We start from the raw sequence: 25,486 nt of genomic DNA, 5'->3' as shown, positions 1-25,486 counted from the left end.
TTGTAAGGCAGAACGTGGACAAGTAGATACATGCCAGTAAGAAGAAGGTAAGAATACTCTAAGAACACTTTGGGGGGATTGGGAAGGGAGAAAGAAGAAGAAAAGAGAGGCACTCAGTGATTACCAGTAGATCTTTTTATAGTATGGGGGTGATACCTCCTGATTCACATTTTTAATTGGCTCCAGGTTCCTAAAAGATTTTATTTATTGCTTTCTGCTCTAAGAGAAAGTTTGCAAGGTTTTCCATAGCTTCAGATTGTCTCATTTTCATGCTTCCTTCTCCTTATTTTTTAATCTGGGCTGTCCTGATCCAACTCTAAAGAACCTTCCCCAAAAGAGTGCCAGCCCCTGCTTCTTAGGATATGCTTTGATGAGCACTATGTGAAGGTCTCTCATAGTCTCAACTCAATATATTGAAAATCTTATGGTAGAATACTTCAAGACACAAAAATTCAAAGCTACATATATTTCACAGTACTGGCCACAACCTTTGTGACAAAAAGTCCAACTTCTAAAACCATCAGTGGCTTCATGTTACACTATAATGAATCCACACTGCCATAAACCTAGCTCACCAGCGAGAAAGGCCTTAATCACTGAAAAAATGTTCACTATTTAGCCAGTATAAGGTATCTGGTTTTTAATTACTCATGTACAAACACTTTTAAACACTTTTTTGACATCAAGAAAAAAAAAAAAAAAAAGAGGTAAACAGCTAGGAACTATGACAATCTGTTACGTCAATGGAGATCTCTCTGGGGCCTTATACCATGTCATAAAACTTATAATTCCTATTGCAGTGCTTGCACTAATTTTACATTAGTTACTATGCACTTCTGCACAAAGCTTATTGTGTCAGTGTGTCACATTTAAACCAAAACTCTTAAAAAAAAACAATGAGAGATATTTGAGCTCAGGACACTTTTCTATAAAGCTGATGAAACAAACCTGAGAATTCTGGATCCTAATAGTCCCAGGTGACAGTGCTTGTGTCACCACTTGGCCTTGTGGAGTGACCACAGTGACAGGCTGGTACACTGTCCCCCCTTCAAACAAACAAAAAAACACAACAAAATGATTACAGATAAGAAAAAGCACTTCAAATATTCATTCTCTTTAAATAAACATATCACTGCAGGCAATATTACAATTTTGATAATATATCAATTATTTTTTTCTAGTAGACATGCAAGATGTGTTCTTTGTTACATTGAAATTTATCCATCTACAAAAACATATGCTAAATTTGATTGTATTTCCTTATATTTTAGATATGTTAAATCTAATGCTTCTAATGACTTTGAATTCTTTAGTGTCAAAATATTTGCACTGCAGTGACTGATAATTAGGCACCTGAGCCCCCAAAAAGTAGAATTTACAAATCCAAGTTAGACAATAATGTTCCTTACAAAGAAAGTCAATGAATTAAGGGATGGGGTTGGGGTCAGTTGACACTGACCAAAAAGCCCCACAACACTCATCATGTTCAACGGAAGATGCTGAAGTGAGCTAATAGCAAATACTGAAAGAAGAGTTGTCTTTGCAATTCTGAAGTTGAAGTGTCTAACTAGACAAACTTCAAAGACTGTGATTCACAGCACCCAAAACACTTTCTAGACATGGATGCCTAATGCTGTGATTTGGTCATAATTTTATGCTGATCTAAGTGCAGGCTAATGCTAGAATAGGCAGTCCTTCCCTTCTTCCCACCTGCATCTTGCTAGTGCTGGCACTTGCAACTGTGCAGCTGTGTGGTGACCTAGCAAAAATAGACACGGTTTTGGCCATATAGTTCTCAGTCACTCACTGAGCCGCTACAGAAATGCTAGTGCCCACACAAAGGAGCGTCAGGATAGAAGGGCCAATGGTAGGTAGATGGAAGAATGACCCCTTTCAGCTTCAGCCAGCATTCAGATTGACTTACAGCAATCACAAAACTAAAATTTAATTTGTTCCGTTTAGATATCTCCATTTTGCTCTCTCCTGTCTTTGAAAAGACAGAGTGGGAGTAACATCAACTTTAGCAGTCTATCAATTAAAATACTCGCTCAGGAAATAAGAGATCTGAATTCAAATCAACCTTCTCTGTTTTCAAAGGAAAATGCCATGACCATTAGGCTATCAAGTTTGCTGCAGCTAGGCTACTCTTCAGCTAACAAGACTCTATGCTGAAAAGCCATTTATCTGTGCCGAGTGGTTGGGACAGTCAGCTGGTAACACCTGGATGTTCAGGTCAGCTAAGATGACAGCATGTTGGTGAATGCATAGGAAGTCCTGGGCACAAAGCCACAAAGTAGGAACTGTCTTTTAGGATAAGTTCTCTGAAATATTACACTGTAGGAGAGGACTGGATTGCTCTCCTGCATTTGTACTTAAGTTTTGGGGTTTTTAAACCTTGCTTAGAAGCAAGATACAACTTTCCAGTTCAAATGCCATTTCCATTCAAAAGGAGCAAAACCTAGACCTCAAGGATTTCAGGCTTCTAGGTACAGTTCTAAATTGCGTAAAGCAGGAAAAGGCTAATAAGTTCAGTATTTTAACTAATGCATGTCTTTGTCAAATAGATTTTTGTTTTTGAAAAATACCTCAGTCTCTGAAATTACTTTTAACAATAGTAGTTTGCACAGGAATTTCTCTTAAAGTTATATTAATATTGTATTAATAATTTAAACTCTAATTTCCACTCACATATATGCACTTGATATACACGGAAATTAAACTAACATTCAGAAACCAGTAAGGCACTAGACTATATAATAACAACAACTTTTCGTACATTATTAGAGTTAAAAAAACCATTTAAAAAAGTAATTGTGTATCTTCTGTAACAACCAGAAAAGAAATCAAAATGAAGAGCAAGGTGCCAGTTTTTCTTTACTGTGTCATACCTGCTACTGTTGCCATAGTTACATTTCCCTGCTGCAATGCTGATGCTGGCACCATAATCCCTTGGGGACTGAGTGTGCCTGCAATGGCACTTGGAATTTGCTAGAAAAATAAAACAATTAGTTGCTGCCTTTTTTTTTTCCAAAAAAAAAAAGGAGATAAAGCATGCTTTTGTAATTTCGGCTCTAAAACCATGTTGGGGGCTTACACACAGGATTAACTTCAAAGAGAAATAGACTTCATTAGAGGTTCATCATTACCTACATTAACTTTCTCATTACCACCAATCAGTATCTTTGAAAATCCTAATGAAAGCAACTGTTAGAAAAGACATAAAATTATCTGGAGAAGTTTTAAGAGGGAAATGATTCTAGGTATATGAATACTAAGAAAAAAGCAGTTTCCAAACACACAGGGGAAAAAGGACAGATGAAATGGACCCTTGATGCTTTTATTACAAGCATCAAAACTTTAGAATTTCAGTTATTATCCTAACATCTTTCAACTTTAGAATAATGTAGTATGTATTGAAGGTGTTTAATATTTTATTCAACTCAGGAAAGCTCTTACTCGCCCCGACCATGCAAACTCTTACACATGCCTTAATATGTATGAATAATTTCTACTTTTTCCACACACAAAATCCAGTTCTTCCTGACTCTACAGGAGTAAGGTTATTACAGCCATACAAAAACATCTTTTAAAAGTTACTTTTGCCTCACTTCAAACTCTCCTTTCCACATTTGCAGATATCAAAACTTCAGTAATGATTGCAGATAGTGAAATTTAAGTCACAAGACCGAGAAGAACATGTAGCAAACACTTCTGCATGTCAGGACCATTCTATAGGACTGGATGTCTAATAGGCACTGGGTGCCAATTACAAAAGTGATCCTTTAAGCATTGCAACAAATTTGCTCACCACACAGTGGCACACACGGGCGCATGTACACACACACACACATACACATACATACACAACTGCAGCTCTTTCTAATGTTAACAGATTTGATAAAGTTAGAGAAATGGCAGAAATTCCACTTGCAAGCTAAGAGCAACATAAGTGTATTTATAACTTCCTCAGGAAATTTAAGCAAAATCCACCTAACTGTTTGAAACATACCTGAGATTGCACAGGCGAATAAGGACTTCCGGGCTCTCCACTTAATAGAGTTTCACTATTCATTTTTGTCTTCAGGCAGGCAATGTAGCGACTACAGAAATCCTTGCAGAGTTCATTAACCTTTTCTAGCTCAAGCAGATGGATACGTAGAACTTGGATTGCTTTTACCATCTAGGGAGACAATAGGAACAAAATGAAAATAGTTGTTAATTTCAAAAAATATTTAATGTGAGATTTAAGCAAGCACTACTTTCCGGTAACAAAGACCACCCAATCTAAGCAGAGTTTTTAACTGCAGACTGCTTATTAGAGCACTGATCATATGTTTCTGAAATGCGAAAGGAATACATTTACATATAAAACCTGTACTGTTCCACGGCTTAAGTACAAAACAGAAGAAACAAAACAAGTAAAATATAATTTTTGACCCTGTCACATTTGATGCATTAGAAAGTCTGAACACCATCGAGGTGGGCATTGAGAGCAGAATGAGACCACACAGCCATTTGACTTTTTATCACTGTCATATAACTCATGGCCATGTACCACACGACTAGAAGGGAAGGGAAATAGTCCCATCCAGATATACTATTTAAAAGACATGGTTGGAACAGGCTTGGTAAGCAGTAGTTGTCTTGAGCTACAGGTCAGAAACATAAAGTTCAGTTCCATGTTACACCCTGAACCAAGAAAACTGACAGTGTACAGATGAACCTGACACACTCCGAGAAGAACCTTCTGTGACATAGGCTAAGCTTGTCACACAGATTGCTGGGCTGAGGGGGAACAATACAGGAAACATCTTGTCATTTTCTCCATAACAAAACCCCTCTAGCATTTATTTTTGTATAAAATTAGAACGAAGAGGTTCAAAAGTCTGTCGTCTTGTTCAGCAATGCTTGTAGTAACTAAACAGTTTTTCACAAATCCTCAGTTAAACAAAAAATGAAGTATGAGACATGTAGACGATGAGAATCCTTATCTGCTCACTGTGAGAAAAAGACTTGTAGGCTGCGATAGCTAGTGGTATTACATACTGCGTAAAAATAGCAGAGGTGATAGTAAGGGTCATGGCAGAAGATCAAAAGCTAAAACTAAATCCAGATGGTGTCAATTTTGATGGTGTAGTAGTAAATTCAGGACATTCAAATATGCACGCAAGAGACTGGCAAAATAACTACGGATTTTATTTTTATCCAGTGTGTCAGCCCCAACATCTACTTCCTCTTCTAGATCTCCAAGAAAAATATCTTTCAGTTTTATGAAACTGAATGGATATTTTAAAACGTAGTGCATAGCTTCATTTTACCGTTATTTGGAAGGATTTGTCACATACAGAGAGTTGTTTACCTGGCCAGAGCACTGAATCCAGTGACCAGAAATAAGACCTTACTACATCACCTGCTGACTGCTTCTAACTAAAGAAGCCAACTGGGAGCTGCAGCAGTTTTTATTCAGGGTATCTTAAGGAGATGAAGGCTGGCAAACTTCTGGGTGGACTCCCTTCTCCTCATGAGAGCTTTTCAATTTAGCGTTCATTACCACAGATATTTTCATGGGTTTTTTTGCAAGAGGTTTTCCAGTTGCATGACAATCACTCAGTCTAGAAAACTGCATGTTAAAACAAACAAGAGACTTCCACACAAAAAATAACAAAAAAGAGGAAATTTGAGCCCTTCTAATAGCGTAAAAGACCAAACCTTTAAAAGCACATTTGCAGAAAAACTTGAGCTATATGCTCGAGGCAGTTATTCCAAATTAAAACCTAGTAATTCTTAGGAGCTTTTAATACCAAAAGCCTGTGGATTAAGAAGTGTAATGGCCCATTACTGAGGTATATAAGATGACAATCTTCTACAACAGCCCTCTCCAGTGCATACCTTTAAAATTGCCCTTAAACATAAATGAGTTAACAAACTATGCAAATTTAACCAGATTTAACAAACAAAAAGGGTCACCTATGTTTCTTTTGTAGTTACTAATGATTATCCTGTAATGCCTCAATAGCTGAAGAGGTTCAGAGACCAAAACACTTAATTATAAAATCCTTTACATGTGGCAGACCAACACAGAGTACATGCATTAGTGAATGCTTAAGAAGTTCTTTAGCCTCTCCCATCCACTCTTTGCTGGACCAAGCCTTAGGTAACAAATAATATACCTTTGGGCACACAATATTTGACTATATTAGTGATGAATTAGTTTTGTTTAGTCAGACTTTTTTTTTTCCTTAAATCATTACCCATATTTATATCATTTATTTATCAATGTTCGTTTGGGGAAAAAAAAAAAAGTCTCTTCTTCAGTTTAGCTTTAGTTTCACATTGATGGTTGACACAAAAAGTGAAAATTTAATTCACATCAAAACTAATCATAAATCAATCACAAAACTCAACTTTGCATTTTCCTGTGATATGCTCTTCCTTGAAAAGAAATATCTCATATACTTCTTCAATAAAGGAAAACAACTGAAACCTCACTCAGCCTCAGAGAAACTATAACGCAGATCTGAGTTTCATTATTTATTTATTTATTTTTTAATGCTGCGGTTTTGAATACAAGCTTGAAAAAAAAAGAAGTTTTTTTCAGACAAATCCTTAAACCAGGATGCCTCATCCTTCTTTTCACCCTTTATGATGAACAAAGGTCACAGAGTACAGTACACCTCATCAGTACTGCTAAGGCCAAACCATCTCTGTTTAATCACATGAAAGCACACGTAACAAATAAATAGGAACACAGCAACAGCTGTACAAAAATAAAATAAAAGTGTTAGCACCTGCCATGTCACAAACAAAATACCTGAAAAATTCAAGTCAGGAAGAAACCTTGCATATGGAAGTACCAATTTTGTCTCTCTTTCCAAATTCTTATAATCTATTTTAAGGAATTCTTGCCCTTCTAAAAACACTGAGCCCTAATAGCACTTCCTTGACACAATCCAGAAGCCATCAATATTAATGGCAATGCTCCCATTCATCTCACTGCAAACTCTCTATATTGATGATGCACGTCAAAGTCAGACTAGGGTAAGACACTGCAAAAGTGATCGAGTGACACTATTTCTATGTTGATCATTTGGGTCAACAAGGGCCAAAGGGTATGCCCTTTGCCATACGGTTTCAAGATCACCAACTCAATCTGTTGATTTTGTAACTTGAAAGAACTGAATCCCTCCATAAGGATAATCAAAAGGGACTGAAATCCTATTTGCAGGCCAGGCTTAACCATGTATGGACCAAGACCTTAAAATACAATTTCCAGTGGATTCTCACTGTATTTCCTAGTGCTGAAATACTTTATACTATTAAGGAAGAAAACCACCAATTAATTTAAAATGGAACAGCTATCATAATATCAAAGTAACAAGAGGTAATCTAGACTGTAGCTTGCTAAGAGCTGCTCAGGTTACCACAACCTAACACAGGTTTTAATGACCTTCCTTTCGGGCCAAGCTGACCTAATGTCTTCTGCCTCCCAGATGAACATCTTGTGCTCCTTTGGATGCAAAACAAACTCTTTTAGGGGGGGGGATATTCAATGCACTTTAAGTGACTACGCAGTGTGAAACACTGCCAGGATACTAACATTCATCTATAAAAGCCCCTGCAATCCGTAACCATAACAATTCAGAATTTCTGGTATCTAGTGAATTAGTCTACATGCGGCATGGAGCCAGTTAAGACTGGCGGAGACACTGAACTGGCATTCTTCTGTCTTGGAGCCACCAGCTTCAGTTTCATCACATAAACTAGCCAGAGTAGTTGAGATCTACAAGGAATCCCCCCCCATACACACACACACAAAGTAAAAAGAAGAAATCCGAGCTGAATAAGTGGCCAATCTCCTTACATTAGGCAGCCTTGTGACATTTGTTCTGATAGGACTTCAGTGTTGCTTTTTATAGTACTAAAACGCTTGATTCATCTCAGCTTAGCTCTGGCTCTAAGTTGAATGATTACTTCGGAACAAGCACTTACACCTTATTTGCTTGACTCCACCAGAATCAGGTAAGAGCACGGGTGGAGAGCAAGCAGTTGTCTAGCCTACTCACTCCACCCTTCCAGCTTGTTCTAACTGGCGGTATCTGCTAGTTTCTCCCTTCAAATGCATGATTTATTTAACACTAGAGTTACAAAGAGAAAAAAGAAAACAAGTAACAAAAGAACAACATATCTTTAGGATCCTTCCTCTACAACAGAGATTGTTAAATGTGTGTAAAAATTTATGCATTTATTTTATTTATACGACACAAGGAAGAAAAAATTGCCGTTAAACCCAGCTACAGTCTTTTCTGTGCGAGGACTAACATTTCAAACAGAAGAACAGCCTGAAGAATGGACTAGCTGTTCCTCAACTTGAAGAAACTCTTTGGCTCTTCTATTTGCTGCCCCTGACAAAATGAGCAGCCTGTCATCATGGCAGCTGTTCAGAGCCCCCAGGCTCCAAGACAGGCAGAGAAGTCACACTCGGATTTCATTTGGTATCTGGTAACAGAAAGGCATGGCTAACAATATGAGTACAGAACAGGAGCCCCATGCCAAGGACAAGCTAAGTTTGCAATGTGGTTCCAGTTTAAGATAGCAATGACCTCAGCTGTCATAGTTAGGTACCTCCTACCATAGCTGTGCCATGAAACACTAGACTTCATCCATTCCAAGAAAAGTCAGCCAGATTTGTGCAGCCCATCAACAACTGTAAGAACCAGATAAACCAAGTGACTTTGTCACCACTAAAACCAGAAACAGGTCAACCAGGAAGAAGGATTATGTGAACACAACCCTCAGGTTGCTTTCCAGATGGTTCTCCCTCAACCCTTACTGGAACATGGGGTTCTTCCTCCCCAGGTATAGGGCTTTGCACTTCCCTTTGTTGAACTCCACACAATTCCTGACAGCTCTTTTTTTTGTGCTTGTTGAGGTCCCTCCAAAAGGTATCACAGCCCTCTGGTGTATCAACCAATTTTGTACAGCCTGCAACTTTGCTAAGGGTGTGCTCTGTCCCATTACCTAGGTCATTAATGAATATGTTCAACAGTATCAGCCTCAGTATCAGCCTCTGGAATACACCACTAGTGACTGGCCTTCAACTGGACTTCATATTGCTGATCATAACCCTTCGAGCCCAGCAGTTCAGCCGGTCTTCAGTCCGCATCACTGACCATTTATCTAGCCTGTGTTTCATCGGTTTGTCTATGAGTATGTTATAGGAGACAGCGTCAAAGTACTTGCTGAAGTCGAGACAAACATTCAGTGCCCTTCCCTCAGCCACTGAACCAGAACTATTAGGTTCCAACTATTAGACTCCAGACATTCTTGTCTAAAGAAATTGGGAACAAAGAGATAAGGGAAAACAGTACATCTGTGTTGAATTCAGAGATTATGAATGAAGAAAATAACCTGAGGCTGAGCAAGTCAGCAGACCTACTTTATGTGAAACTTTTTATTTTGAGTAAAGAATTGGAGGTGAATGTATTCACAAAAGTCTTTGGGGGGGGGAAGCATAGGAAATGTTATTAGTGTCTTTAAGTTCACAACTGATATGTAAGTAGCCCTCAGAAGGTGCCACTAATAGCAGTGGCAAAAATCAATAAACATATTGCAGAGTGAAAAGGATGAAGGAAGAAGCTATTCCAAAATTATGTGTACACCTGGTAGTCAACTTTCTAGATATTTGGGTCAAACTACAAGATCCCAAAACTGATACATTATTTAGTGAATTCTGTATACAATTCACTGCTTTAACAACCAAAGGTCCCACAAGATCTTGTACCATGTGCAACATGACATCCATGATGAATTGCATTCATTAGCAGTTTTCCTCAGAAACTAGTGTCTCTAAAGCATTTATCCCCTTCTCCCTCATTAAACATTTTTGAAAGTTTGCAAGAACTTTTTCCTGTCCAAAAAGTATCTAAAATGATGACACCAGTGCAGATCAACCTCCAAAGATTTCTGCACCCTAATGGAACAGCCACGCTCTTCATGTACTGAAACAGGACCATCTCCTCATAGCCATTCTGAAGCACTTATTTGTGCTCACAATTAAAAGACAGTCATTGTACTGTGCTAGAAGTATATCACAAACAAAGTGCTACTCCACTGACATTTCAAAGGAAAGAAACAAAGTACCCCACACCACTGCTTCTAACACTAGGGTAGTAACTAAAGAGGGAAAGTATGGTTTATTTCCCTTTGCCTTACTGTTTTCTCTTTCACATTCTATTTTTTCCTTCCTACAGTAACAAGTCATTTTGCTACAGAGTTTATCCATACAACTGTTTTAGTGTTTATATCAACTTCATTCTATCTGGAAAACAAAGTCATTGTAAAAATCAGTAAATCTTAGTCAGGTGGGCTGCATCAAAATTTTCCATGGAGATCTACAGATTAAGATACTAAACTGAAATTCTGCGGTTTAAGTTCTGTTCTGGTTATAACTTTGGCAAACACGACAACACTTGTTCTTCATTTATAAACTGAAAATCATCACATTAATATTGAGAGTATATCTTTATGTACTGGGAAGAGATGCATTTAATAGGCACAAGGTACTCCAAAGCATCTAAAAGCCTATGACTCCTCCTTTAGCTGCTTTCCCATCTTTCTAAAGTGCATTGTTTTGGGTCACCTTCTATCTCAAAAGCTTATTCGATCCTCAAAATGTTTCCAATTTGAGCAAAATCTTCTGCAAAACAAACAAGCAAAACCATTGAAAATTCACCTATAGTGGTTCACGACAACATACAAGTCATCAGCTCCACACTGAAGATGTAAGAACTTTTCAGAAGTACTACTGCAGGTGGACTAGTGCAAAGTAAGTTACATTAACCTGATGCATCCATAAAGAGGATTTAAACTAACCTGACTTCATATTTACATAGACTAAGAGCATTGACACAATCTATTAAGATATTTCAGTCACGAGCACTGTAACCTTCAACTAAAAAGAGATAACAAGTAGTTGAGAAGGTAACTTTTTAAGCCTCTTCAGCTAGAGTTGTAAAAGCCTGCCTGACTCTACAACATACTGTCCTCCCCTCTGTCTTCTTTCCTCTCACACTGGTCTAGTAACACACAAAGGCGCTTTCAGCTTTATTTTTCATGACAGTATTTCAAAACTATCTTCCCAGAACTCAGGACACTGACAGTCAGTCATGAAGTGCTTGGAAAGAAATCAAGTTATGCAAAATGACTATTCAGTCTGCTTGCAAAAGCAGGCAAAATTTACTCCCCCCCCCCCTTTTTTTGCAACCGTACACGTCCCTCCTAACATGCTGTTCACTGCAACACTTCCATCAATTCAAAGCAGTATCTCACATTTCTCTCATAAAAACTTCTAACCAAAAATAAGGTTTATACCAGGTACATTGCTTTAGTCTTCCACATAGGATATTAATTGCACACTTAAATCTTTCTAGATACCCATTATAAAAACATTATTTTTTCTGATTGATGTTTACAGCTCCTGTCAATTTTTTGTCTGTGAATGTAAACGTTAAGTAGCCTGTTCTCCTATGAGGTAGGCTCTAAGATGCAGACTCATTCTATTACACAATCCCCTTAAGAGGCCAGGTATTCATGACAAAACAACAACAAACCAAAAAGAAAAAAAGAAAACCTCACCATCCCGTAGATCAACACTTGACCCCTATAATCGGAAAACTCTTGAACATGATAAAATCTAGTAGCCACATGATTCTAAAAGGAGGAGAGCAGTAGACAGTTCAGAAACAAGCACTACAAGAAAGCCAAAAGAGATGTTTACTCTAGAGACATGATTCAAGTAAGACACTAACAGCCTAACTAACAACTTCACCCCAACAGCCTAACTAACAACTTCACCCCAGGAAGTCTAAAGGAGACAACGGCATATGACCAAAAATCCGTTAATGTTTAAGAGTTCGCAAGCTCCTAACAGCTCTTCTTTAACTTTCTCTGTTTTAATATTAACTAGAACCCAGCCTAAACAAACAAACAGCTGCAATAACTGCCACTGATTACATTTTTTTGGTAAACATACAAAGTATGTTTGGCACCTTAAAATTGATTTGTAGGATCAATTTGGCTATGGTGAGCATGTATTTCTGCTTATTTCTTATACACTGATCTCAGCCAGTCTAGAAGCCCATATAAGAAACAACTGTGAAGGATCTAATAAGAGTTTACATAAGGTGACAAAAAAAAGGGGGGGTTGGAATAAACTTCAGAAAATGTTTTTCAGCATTAATATATATATAAAAAAATCCCCTGTAGGAAGAAATATCTGTGCAGAAACTATGAGCACCAGCTGAGAAAAGAGATTAGGAAGAAGGGTGAACATTAAGAAATAAAATGAACAGTTTATACTTACCAGATTATCAGTTTCTGGATCTTCACAGAAAAACGGCTTTCCTTCTTTCTCCTGCTTCCTTACAAAATTTTCAATATCTACATCAAAACTAGCAGAAGTTGTGCCTTCTGAACCTTGTGTAGATTGTTCACATTTTTCAAATAATAACGCTAACAAGGGAAATAGTGGGTGCCTAGAGTAAGAGTTAAAATGTATGAGTATTTCACTTATACAAACACCACTGAAAAATTAAATATCTATCTCATCCAAGGTAACAGTCAGTTGTGCAAGAAATAGAAAGACAAGTCTTGGAAAAGACCGCAAGTAACACAATTGGCTATAGCAGAAAATGATGAAAGTTTGTTTTTTCATTTATTGTACAATCTAGATACAAGTAAAGCAGTAAAATAAATATTTAAATAGAACAATCCCAAGCTATAAATCTATGGCATACTTCTTTATTTACTATAATTGAGTAGCAAGAGATATATTATACAGTGTATTAGAAATAGGGTTTAACAGTTACAGATGGGATGAATCTAGATTTAAGTTATCAAATCTGATTAAATTCGCTTATTCTACAATGTCGGTATTATTTACATATCACAAAATGCCTTACGGATTGGTAAAACTGAGAATAGTAGATATGGTGTATGCGGAGACCTCCTATGCGATCATTTAGGCTGGCTCCGAGCAGAATTATGATTTTGTTATCCACTTATTTGAGACTTGTGCTACGTCTTTTTGCTTCAGTTTTCACCTGCTCACTGGCAGTAATTACAACTTTATAAAGCAATTAAAATGAAAGAATACTGAAATCTCATCAAATCTGCACTTACTGCTCAGCACAGTGCTTAACATTGGAAGATTTCAAAATATTTTTTTACATCAACATTTAAATCCAGTTTGAGCTAACTACTGGGCAACAGATTCTCAATCGTAAAGAAAAAGGAGTAAAGACTGATAATTACAATGAAAATTAAACACAACATTTAAGATAAAAACTACAGTATGAAAAATAGTGATGATAGTTCAATAGCCTGAATAAGTTGCTACACTACACTCTCTCCTTAAATGTGGCTATATTTAGAATAACTTTGATACTATGCTGAAGTGTAACGAATCCTATAACAAGGGGAAGTTTTTCTTGGGCAAAGACTGATAAAGAAACTAATTTAATCTGATTCTTTCCCTGCAAACTGAGAAAAATGACCAAGAGATCATCCAATTAAAACAAACAAACAAAAAAAAAATCCTCTACACTTCAAAACACAAGTCCATTACTACCTGTAAATGGCCTGCTTGTCTGCATCCATTGGAGTTTGAGATTCTACAGGGGCAGGACTCACCCCTTCTGCATCAGTTTCAGAGCAGTTTGGATCTTGTTCCGTTTTTAATTCTGTTACTACTTGCATCTGTAGGAAAAGGAGGATAAGTTATTAGTAAATCTGTATGTTTGATGTAAAAAATAAGTGTACTGTTTTCTAAGTAAACAGCAAAGCAAAGGGCTACCAAATTGCCAGAAGGTTGGTATGACTTCGCAGTTGCACAAAAAACATAAGCAGTAACAAAAAAACTCTATTAAAAATCTTTAACACTTTTTGATGGGTAAAAGTCACTTCAAGTTTCAACACACAGCTTTAAAATGTGAATGACAGATATCAGTGAATGTTAAAATATTTTGTCTCTCAAGTGGCTGCTTTTGTAATAGGCTAGAGTATATTGCTCCAAAAACTTTATGAAGATGCCTGCATAAAGAGCCTTTGTGATGAAAACAACACGAAGGAAAGTTTCTACTCCAAGTTTTCTTTCTCCTTCCTTACTGTACATTATATTGTGATACTGAAGTAAAGAGATTCTGAAACTAGTTTTTCTTGTCCATTAAAATATCCACTTTCTTACAAAAAAACAAAATATTCCATCTCTATCTCTCTCAATCTTTCAGTGATGAAGAACGTAATTTTTACTGAGCTTTAGCACTCAAATTTACATATTGAGGTAACAAGTTAGAAATCTTGCTATGGGAGGAAACAACAGTAACTACATCTACAAATTCATTTAATGAAAACATTTGTGCAATTTGTGAGGAAACAAAATCTAAGCAATTGCCTTTAAGAAGTATTTTTGTAAGTCACATGTATGCCAGCTTATCTAAATGCAATTCACATATTCATACACAACAAATTTAATCACCTCATGTAAAAGATGTCAGTATAAAACAATAAATCTGCATGAGAGTGAAAAACGATCAGTCTGGACTGGTGGTCTGCAAATAAGCAGAGCAATTAGGAACTGCAGTATTAAGGTAGGAAAAAAGGAGAGAGAAACAGCAGTAATTCCTCTGAAAAACTTTAAAAATATACCTATTTTTAAAATATTACTGAAAAGAATACACAGTCCTATTAAACTTCTTAAAGGTTGTGTATTTCTACAGTCACATTGATAGCACTGAAGAAAACCTCACATTAATATTGTTTATCATACTGGAGTCAACAACAGCTTAAGTTTCACATTATTTTTCCATTAGCAGTGCCTCTAGTTGAACACTCCTCTTTCCTCTTCTGAGGGACAGTTTTTTTGTTTTCCTTCTTCTGACTTTTTCCTGTTTACCCTCTACCCCTCCAGATGTCAACGCGCACTCGATTCAACTGTTTGTCTACAAAACCAGATTTTTTTCCCACCAGATCTATTTCAGAGCACCATCACACAATCTGCCAGCACTGGAACACCACCAGAGAGCCACAGCCTCTACCTAGCACATCCTAAATTGCATGAGGGGGCTGGGAATACTTTGGAGGTGCTTTTAAGGCTTGGCAAATGGATTTTCCATCACTTCCAATTAAAAATCTTTTAGGTTAAAAGGTATCCTAAGGAATCTGACCGCCTGAGAGTCATAACTTCCCTTCAAAAAAGCAAATAAACAAACCAACCAGAAGAAACAATCTTAGTTTTCTCCCCTTTTAATACTGGCTACATCCATGCAAAGATAGCAAGTCACTGCAATCTTCTTCTACTTTAAGCCTAACAAGTTTTGTTTTGATCATGTTCTGATCACCATGCATTCAGAATCAACACCTTCAGAAATGAACTCAGTGTACAGAAGGCATTCATCTGCCCTCTTTTCCCATGAAATATATCCTGTCACCTCTCAGGAACAACTCCTCGAGAGAAGAGCTGGCCTCCAAAACCTTCTGAGAATCTGATGCTGACAGAATTTCATCTATTTCCACACAACATAAGCAAAAAGAATTTACACTGTCCCAGCAAGGGACTGAGGGAACTGAAAGGCTTGTGCTTTATTACCTGACAGGGTCAAGCCACCTTCTAGCTAAACAGGAAACTAAATAAGTGACAAAATATCCTACTCAACAGAGCATCCTGCTTTGCAAAAACCTTCTTCAGCAAGCACAGATGATTTTTATGCCAGAGTGCTTGCAAGAAAATGTAACTAGTGAACTCATTTCTTGGCTAATGACAGGAAGGAGGAGCAAAATAAAAGGGGATGACTCATCTAAGCGATTATAGATGTTGAGCCTTACATCTGCAGAATTTGAAGTGGAGGAGATCTTACTGGAAGAAAGAAACAGTTCCCTTGTAACTGCAAGCTCTTTTTTTGTGGGGCATTTCCAAACTACAGAAGAAACAGGCACCAAAATCATCTGCCTATCTGTATCACCGAGAGCTTAAGATACAAAACAACTGGAAAGAAAACTCCCTCTTCCCAACTAGTTCTTTACAAAAGCAAGTATTACTTTAACCAACATGCTGGGGAAGGCATGTATTTTGGGGGGAATAAAGTAAAAGATGTAACCTAGGTGAGAAGAGAACAAGAAGTTAGAATTGCAGTAAAAGCTGTAAACAAACATACAGAAATAAGTAAACCCAGACTGCATTCTGATCAACATCTGTTTATGAGATGGAAATAATTGCTGTTATTCTTCTCACTGTTCATCACTGTTGCCATCTGCTGACAGAAGTACTTCTACTTACTGCTTAGGGCTGACACATAGCAACAGAAAAATGGGTCTTCAGAGTACAGGCCAGGGCATGACTTGTCTCCAGTTAACAGTAATTTAATTCAGTTATGCAAATTGTTGCAATATACTGCCTGTTGTACAAAAAAGAAACATGACCAGACATACCTGAGTGTGTTTCATTATTCTAGCTGTTTTTAACAGAAATAAAAGCATGAAAGATCACTGACCAACATTTTTATTGCTACTTTTAATGAGGTAGAGTGAAGTATTTTACCAGTTTTCAGTCTTCAGCATGACTGCAGCAACTCCAATGAAGTCATTGCCATGTAATTCTAGATAACTAAGTTTATACTTCACTTGCTTAAGACCAACATGTCTGTCACTGCCTAAAAGTCATTGTGAATGCAGAAAGCACAAGAGCACAAAAGTCCATTCAGAAAATATTAAGAATAACCATTTGACTTTCCTTAAAATAGGAACATTACAGCATAGGACAAATCAGGTTCAGAAGAAGCTGATGGGAGGCTTCCGAAGAAGAACTCCTTGTCTAACCATTTTCTGAAAGTTAAGCAAAGTTATGCAAGGCCTAGCTTAGCCTTTAATACAAGCGTCCAAGTATTAAAGGATGTTAGTTTGTCACTTTAAAGATCTTGTTTTTACAACCAACATGAGAAACTTAAATAATGTCAAAGTAGACAGTAAAGAAAAGTCACTACATCTTTCTCTTGCTAATTATATTAATTCATAGAGAAAGAAAAATCATACTTACCTGTTGTCCATCTTGATAGTTGTCTATACTTAATGTCTGTGTTGCCATCATGGTTAATAAAATGTTAATTATGTCAAATCATCATAACTGAGAAGAAATATTCTAAAAAAAAAAAAAGATGTCAGTTACAAAAGTTACTTAGAATCCTGTTTTAAAAGATGAAAAATAGTTTATTGACAATGAAATAGTTATGTGCATTCTCTCAAGAAAAAAATGCCATGTTGGAAATCACAGGTTTCATCCATAGAGTTTGCTGTACCATTTCAAATTTTAACTCAAGATTTCTACTATAAGGATGAGGTCTTGATACATTCACAAACTTCAGGTAAAGATAAGTATTTATTTTTGTACTACTCTGACTAGCTTATTGTAAGGTCATTCATAAATCTTAGCTCTCTTCTGTTTTATGTTTCTGTGTTTTGAAAAGGCTAACAATATATTGAACATTACGATAACTGAAATAATTAGTCTACAACTGCCACTCCAAACATGAAGTGTTCAGAAATATACTATTTAATTATGAGTATGAATCCTATATACCAAAATGCTTGAAAATAGCTTCAGAAATCTATGTCTCAAATAAATTCTGAAATCCGAAGTTTACTATCTAAGCCATCTAAGCACCAACAAAGACTGGAACGATGCCTAACTACCTTTAAACAACTGGGCCTAAATGACTATCTATTTTCAAAAATGACTTAGTAATTCAGAAGTCTCATTTTTATAGATACTTGATGCTTTGAAAATGCTAATTATACTGGTATTTATGATACAAGCAGTTTATGTATGGCATTTCCTCTAAACATTAGCTGTAGTTTGGGGTCTAGATGAGTTAAATTTTTTTTCAAGTAATATGTTCAAAAAAGAGAAAAAAGAATTAGTGTAACATTAGATAAAGTTTATCTATCAAACTAACAACTTACATTTCTCTTTCTTGGCAGATTATCAGGCATTAAACCAAAACTGCAAAATTCATTAAGCCATTATTGTTAAATATTATCACTGCACTCCACTTTCCTTGACAAGTAGGAGTCCTAAGGCTTTAGCTACTATAAAAATATTCATTATTAAAAAAAAAAAAGACAGAGCTCATGCCTTGTAAAAGACTGGATCCAGGAATTTCTTCCAGTTTTTCAGCTCTCTTCCAGTTCCGTCAGTAACACAGAACTAGGTATTAGAATTTTCATCAGCTACAGATCTCAGCCTAAAACTATTTTTTTGGTAATATGTTTAATCACTACAAAATGTTCCAATTGTTTTCAAATCTTCCCTTCACCATTGTATACAACTGCCAAGTGCGACCATTTTGAAGAACAATTTCTACATTCTTGATGTTTTCCCCTATAGATTATAATAGTCTCAAGTAAAACGTTTCCTTTAGGAAACGTTAGGAAGTCTGCTTCAAGATTCCCTTCTCTGTTTACCTAACAGTTTCAGGCACACAGACAAGTTGTAACTCCTCAGGACAAACCTTGAGCTTTAATTTGTACAAAACTATTCAAAATGGGTTTCCTAAGCATAACTGCTAAACCCTTTTTTACAGCATTAAGATCAGAGTAGTCCATCATGACCCTCTAACTGTGGCTTCCTTTACAGACTACTTCATCATCTTTCACTAGCTAACAAGCTGTTACTCTGTGGGAGCCTCTGCCATCCTGAGCACACAGAAGTACCCTGAGATCCACCAGCACGAACAGACAGGGCAGCTCTTGGTTCTGGCACCGGGCCAGGCACTTGCATGGTTGCCGTCTGTGGACAACATGCATGCACCATCTTCAGGTAGTTTGTGGAGCATTAGATAAAAGGTATGCTACAGTCTGGGAACTCATCCTAGAATATGGGGCTTTTTTTGGTTTTGGAGGCAAAAAATAGCTCGTAAGAAGAGAGTCCTTTGCAATGTTTTTAGTTCAAAATGGCACAAGTCTCTTAAGAACAGCCTGGCAGAAACTGTACCCTCACAAGCCAAAACCCACGCATGGAAACATTGTGACATTCTGCTGTTTGAGCATATTTTTAATGTACACCAAAAATAAAATATTAGTACATGGAGTTAAAGTACCTCTAGTCAAAATGTTAATATTCTATTTTTTTCCTTTTTGTTTACACAAGCTGGAAGTGAGGAAGACACTAATATTCTTTCCGTCATACAGCTTTACTAGTCTTTCTGGATTTCCCCATGATGCACACTTAGCTATGTTATCACTGAACAAAAATCTTGACAGAACAGACAGACAAAGTATAACCCCTTCCCTAATCCTTAACCTCATGTTAGCACTAGTATGAAGAACACCTTTTCAGATTTTTATACAAGCTTTCTCCTTAGACTACTACAACCATGCCTGCCTGTACCCACTCCCCCACAGTGGGGGTGAAGAGGATTTCACAATCCTTGTATTTTCTTAGGAAAAGATGAAGCTCCTTTTAACTCACCTTCACAACTCTGAATAATCTTTCTTGCATTTTATACTTCCACTAACATTTTGTCTTTTACCTTTCATATACAATACTTTTCCCCAACAACCTGACTTACAGTTTCCTCACTGTAAGCTGTGTGTGCTTTCTAAAATGTGAAATTATACACTAAATAACTTACGATAAATTCTAATCCTACTTTAAAAAAAAATACCTAAAACTGGATCATGAAATACCTTTTCATTTTAGTAATCGTCTGATCTGCTCTCTCAAATGCTGCTCTATGATTTAGTTTAGCTTAATTACACTCCTAGTTCAGCCAGAGAAACATATTTAAGTTATTCAGGTTTGCAAAACTCAGGGTTTCATTTTTTGTGTTTCCTATTAATGATTTCTTTTTTGCCAAAACTGAACTTTTGTTTTGTCATTTAGTCACATGACTATTAATCATACACAAATATATAAGCTTTATTCTGCCTCCAACTTCTACATAGTTGCCATTAATATTAATGAGAAAACAGTGAAAAGATCGATCACTGAAGGCCCCTGCTTCTTGTATACATTTTCCTCTCAAAACAAAGTGCAAACAAAATGTTCTCACCTTACACAAACACTGCAAGGAAAACAAAAACAATAAAATACAAAATAAAAAAGCATTATAAAAACAGAAACTTCTTAAGTGAGCCTTATCCTATTTTCTGGGGATTGAGCTCAAAAAATGCTTGAGTTCTTTTACAGCTTCTAATCCAAACACATTAAATGACATGAAATAAACTACATGAGTGTCATTTATGGTGTTTTACTATTGCATTATGGAACCAAAAACAACAAGAACCATTTAAAAGTTCTTGCTACATTTGTCTTGGTTTTATAGCTTGAATCCCGCTGTGAACTGTATTTGCTGAAGAGCCCCACTGAGCTCGAACGGCTTTCATAGGCTCAAGTTAACTGTCATTCAGTATCTATTGCTACATCAGTATCTATTTCTTTGAAACTCCCCAAATTTACTGATTTCTCCACCAAAAAAAGAAAAAAAAAATAGGCAAGAGAAGACATAAATGCTCTTTCTGATAGAAGTATATCAGAATTATTCTTTTTTATAGTTCCCAATCTTTTGAAGTTAAACTTTAAATCAGCATTTGCCATGATAGCAAAGTGCAAGCATCTTTCCAAAAACTGCTTTTCTCTCTCCCAAAGGGCATACATCTTATTTCTTACTGTGATAACAGAAGTACAAACAGATTATCCTCAAAGTTAAAACAGAACTTTTAATATACAGAAATCATTTGGATGTGTCAAATTAATCAAGTAACAGGAAAAAACAGTAAATGTTTTTTAGTGATTATTATAGAGGTTTAAGAAGTTCCTCATAAATGGCTGCTAAAGAAATTGTAGCTGTGGGAGAAAGATGAAGCTCTTAATCAGAAATGAGGAAATAGGAAGAGGTAAAGAGTTTAAGCATGGTCTCTTTAGAGTATCTTAAAGTTAACAGATCTGTGAAATAGTATTAGTGACCCAAAGAAAAACATGAAGAGGAAAGCAACAAGACCTGAAGGTAATGCATTTAAACTGTTGAAGAAGATAAAACATGGCAAGAATTTCAGGTAGGAAGGAAGGAAAGAAGGAAGAGGTACACAATTTTGAGCTAGATCCATAGATTATTTCACCAAAAAAGGGCTTTAATCCTATCTAGAATAGGCTATTCTAGCCTTTCCAGCTATATTTCCCATAAGAGTTTTGCTTTTGACTTAAAATTACAGGAGAGGAAGATTAAGCTGTTAGCAAGATAACAGCTGATGAAATTCAGTGAAGACAACTATGGCAAATCAAGAACAAACTGAGCTAAACACATATTTGCACTGAGGCAATTAACTGAGGATTTACTTTGGTTGACTAAAGAGAAATATCTCCTCATCATCCAGTAGTAGTAACAAACTGTGTTAGACTTCAAGAAAAATGACTGAAAAGGTGTGTCTTTCATTTGACTTTTATATTCTCACTTAGGATACAGTCTCCAGTTTTAGTTAGCAGATACACAGCCTAAGTGGACGTTCCTTCTATAAACAATGATGCTAGCTGGAGCTGCTATCGCTCCCAGATGTTTATCACTGCCAGCCTGCCAGAGTTAATTATTTCCACAGTTCTACTACTGAGCTCACAAGAATATGTCAATGATTTCTGATCCTTTTTATGTAAAGTCAGCCAGGCTAGTTCAACCCACTGTTATAGGTGGCTATGATGTAAACCAGCTGATTTTGTCTGCAGCAGACCGCTGTGCACTCATACAACCCCTGCTCTTGGCTGACCTATTAGTGTGGTAATTTCTGGTTCATGCATGGCGATTATCAACTCACAGCAGGACCATCTTTAACCAGAGCAGCTATATCTAATACTATATGGCTTAAGGTATCTGTAGTAGACCTAAGTACACAGGGTTTCTGGATAACTTTGCTTTAAAAATTCCAATTATTCTTCCTGAGAGAAATTGAGAGTAGAAGGAAAACAGTGCATTTGTATTTAATTCAAAGAGTTACAAAAAACAAAAAGAAACTGAGGCTGAGAGAGTCAGCCAGCTTGCTTCATGCAGAGCAAAATTAACTCTCATTTTATTTATTTTGTAAACAACATGCGAGGAAAATCCAAAGGAATGTTTAAAGTCATGTAAACTGGAAGCTGATACATGAATTGCATTCAGAAGTTCCACTAACAGCTGTAGCAAAAGAATTCATAAAAGCACTACAACTCTGCAAAACAAAGTCAAAGGAAAAAAAATCAAGTTTTTAATAAAAATAAGTACAAACCTGTAAGATGCAGTAGAAAGAAGAAGCTAAATTAAGGAGAGCAATCACAATTAGAAACACAGAAACTTTGGGCAAGTTAAGAGTATCTGAGAAAAAAAGATTAACAGTGAGCTGAAACATGTACACAAAGTGATTACTTAACGTACATCACTCCTCAGTTGGTCTACTTATTCCTTCATAATTAAAAGCAAAGGGACCACCCAGTAATGTTAACATAAGGTGCAAGTAAGATGTTGGAATCCGGTATTATCATTTTTAAGATATACAAGCTACAACAGATGTTTATAAGAAATATAAATAGTTATGCCCCAGGGTATAAACCAACAACTAATTGTCTTAGGGTTGTGAAGAAACTACCCAACAGACTTGTTAACATGTAATTGTTCCTTATAATCTTTTTCCCTATATACTGTCTTTTGAAGTACTTAGCCATACTGAATCTTCCAATCACCAGTTTTTCCTCTAACTGTAGTTAATGCTATTTGTCCATTCTTATTTATTTGAGTACTGACATTTGCTGTATAACGCACATTCTTATATTCACACACAAAACAGAATAGAAACAAAATCAGAACCAGCCTGTTTGACACATCGACTTCACTTTCATCAAAAGGTGTAATGTTTCCACTGCAAGCCATTTTCTAAAGGAGACAAAATACTGGCTGTGAGAAAGCTACTCACCCCTTTCTTTCAACAGCTTGAAGATGCCATTATCTCATTCCAGCAGAGGAAATTCCACTGATGCACAAGGTAGTGGACAGAAACCTAGGAAATAACGGAGAAAGATTCAGAAGGAGACAACAATATAGAACATACTTCCTGAGACTGACTACCATTTAAAACAAGACTTTAGTTTTATTATGCTCTTATTTCAGAGTTTAAGTAAAGTGACTGAAACAAGGTATTTGTATTTTTAACTCTCTAGTTCCTTGCCTTCTCTATCTCATGCTCTTGTTTGCACTTTCACTTTTCTTATTCAATTTATTCTCCATATTTATGTCTTCTTTGCTGATGCCTGCAAGAGAAGGCTAACATTTGGACTGCTGAATTGCTTTGTGTTGAATATAGAACCTTTATATTTTACTCTCTGGCTCACCATCTGTCTGCTTAGACTAGAAAGAGACATCTGAAAATAAAACTATGAAATGAAATAAGAACAACTCAAGAGTGCTTAAAAGGAAATCCTTCCTTTTAAAAGGAAGGTAAAAATTAAAAATAGGGCCAAGAAAGGTCATTTTTTTAATTTCAATCTCCTTCATAATCATGCTTTGATAGCAACAATGGAAAGTATCATAATTATCAATATGATCAAGTAAATGTTTGAAAGAATCCCACGGAATATAGAGAGGAGTGTAAGCCATTATTGGTATTATGCGTTCTGAGAAGGCAGGTACTATTACAGAATTATTCACTCATTTTAAAAAGCTTTCCGAAAATTATCATTGAAAATTTAAATTACATTCAATAGCTTGATGTCCTAAAGCTACTTTAAAGAATAGTAATGCAAAGATTGTGAAAATGCATTTAGAAAACACAACTTCTAAAAAGCATTAAACCCAGCAGTTAGCCAAAGAGCCGATTATCTGGGTGGACGTATTTAGCCAAGTTTACAGCAAGCAAAATTAGCTTGGGGGTGGGTTACAGACACTAACATTGTAGAAAGGTCACCCCAAGTGATACTATGGATAAAATGCACAGCCGAGATCTTTAATCTGATTATTTCTTACAAAGCTCTTATGTTTCCAGTTTTGCCAACTGTATAAGAAATGGAATGAAAATAACTCCAAATTAACATTTTAAAAAGTGAAATGAAGTTGCCACTTATATTTCAGAACCAAAGTTTAACTATGTGTAGTATAGAAGCAATGAGTTTTTTGGAGTTTTTTTGACCAGCTCCCAGAGAAACAAAATGTTAAGGGATATTACACATCAGTGCTATCTCAGGCTCATGAAACCCTCAAGCTGGAGGGTTTGGCAGAGAGTTTGGAGAGTTACAGGCAGTATATTGCTTTAGTCATTGGTTAGAGATGTAATATTGAGCTAGAAGGAGTTTCAGTCTGACCTGATACATCTGGTTTTGAAGCCTCAAAGTCTTCAAGTTGACACATTAGTTCTTACCATTTTCTCTTCAACTGTCAAAGATCTATGTCCCCAAAGAATGAGCTCTCTCATTTTCGGAGCTTCTTAATTCTCTCCCAAGAGGTGATATATCTCTTATTTCCTTCTTCCCAGACTATTTATCATCTCTAATTTTGATACTTATTTTCACCTACCTCAACTTACTGGGCAATTTCCAAATAAAGGACCTCTCATTTCACAAAATCTTCCAAACATTAATCATATCCAGATAAACAGAGGTTGTCCGTTCCTTGCCTGTGCTCAGATCACTGCTATAAAGGATGACTACTTTGTCTTTGTAATCTGAAAAAACCTATTTCCTTCATTCAGAAGCAGCTGTAGGAAAGATCTGATAGTGAGTGCCACTGCTGCCAGCTCCGACTACTCAAAATATTTCAGGTCTACAGAAGAAAACAGCCCTTGCCTAAAAAGCCGTCACCAGAAGCTCTGGAAATAGGCTAAATTCTAGACCTTGTTGTATGAGACACCAAGGGCAGAAAGTGAGAAGTACTAAAGAAATGCAGGGCCATGTGAAAGATGCTACAAAGGAAAGGCTTTGGCTGAGAAGGAACCAGAGGACATTGTAGTAAGTGCAATGCCTTCTTCCAAAAGACACCTGACACAATTAACACAACAATGTCTACCCTAAAACATATCAGACAAGAAAACAAAGATCTGACTTTGCAGGTTATGCCCTCCCACATACCTTAGTGGGGGTCAAGAGAAGCAGATACACCTATGTAAGGATGGAGATATTATCTTTACCAAGGCACTGTGGAGCCTAGACTTGAAATTAATATTGCCAATTCTTTTTCCTTTTATCCCCCTTATAGACAAGCTTTAAAGCCATGTTTCCATCATGAAGAAGATACCTAACTATGAAACCATAACCAGTGACAGCTTTCTTCGTTACTTGGAAGTAACGACTGAAGTTTTCACTATAAAGTAAGATATGACCTCGTTTGGTCAAATAAGAAGGAACTCTCTGTTCAGTCATTCTCTCATTTCACATGTCAGCTTCTAAGAAAAAAAAAAAAAAGAGAGAGACTTACGCACATGCTCATATATA

General features: G+C 36.4%; 1 protein-coding gene across 2 annotated transcripts in view; it reads right to left on the bottom strand.

The window, feature by feature from the left end:
- The window catches only part of PKNOX1 (PBX/knotted 1 homeobox 1), a 56,968-nt gene that overhangs the window by 11,036 nt on the left and 20,446 nt on the right, over positions 1 to 25,486 (bottom strand). For both annotated transcript variants that reach the window (XM_062599268.1, XM_062599277.1), the window contains exons 2-8: positions 22,981 to 23,064; positions 17,087 to 17,188; positions 13,628 to 13,755; positions 12,362 to 12,533; positions 4,010 to 4,180; positions 2,889 to 2,988; positions 949 to 1,046 (exon numbers count right to left, since the gene is read on the bottom strand). In XM_062599268.1, coding sequence (XP_062455252.1) covers positions 949 to 1,046; positions 2,889 to 2,988; positions 4,010 to 4,180; positions 12,362 to 12,533; positions 13,628 to 13,755; positions 17,087 to 17,137 — 720 coding nt within the window. In that variant the 5' untranslated portion in view covers positions 17,138 to 17,188; positions 22,981 to 23,064. The remainder of the gene's footprint in view (positions 1 to 948; positions 1,047 to 2,888; positions 2,989 to 4,009; positions 4,181 to 12,361; positions 12,534 to 13,627; positions 13,756 to 17,086; positions 17,189 to 22,980; positions 23,065 to 25,486) is intronic.

The sequence above is a fragment of the Rhea pennata genome, chromosome 1, assembly GCF_028389875.1.
Source record: "Rhea pennata isolate bPtePen1 chromosome 1, bPtePen1.pri, whole genome shotgun sequence".
Classification (NCBI taxonomy): Eukaryota; Metazoa; Chordata; class Aves; order Rheiformes; family Rheidae; genus Rhea; species Rhea pennata.
This window is presented reverse-complemented; position numbering and strand designations above follow the sequence as displayed.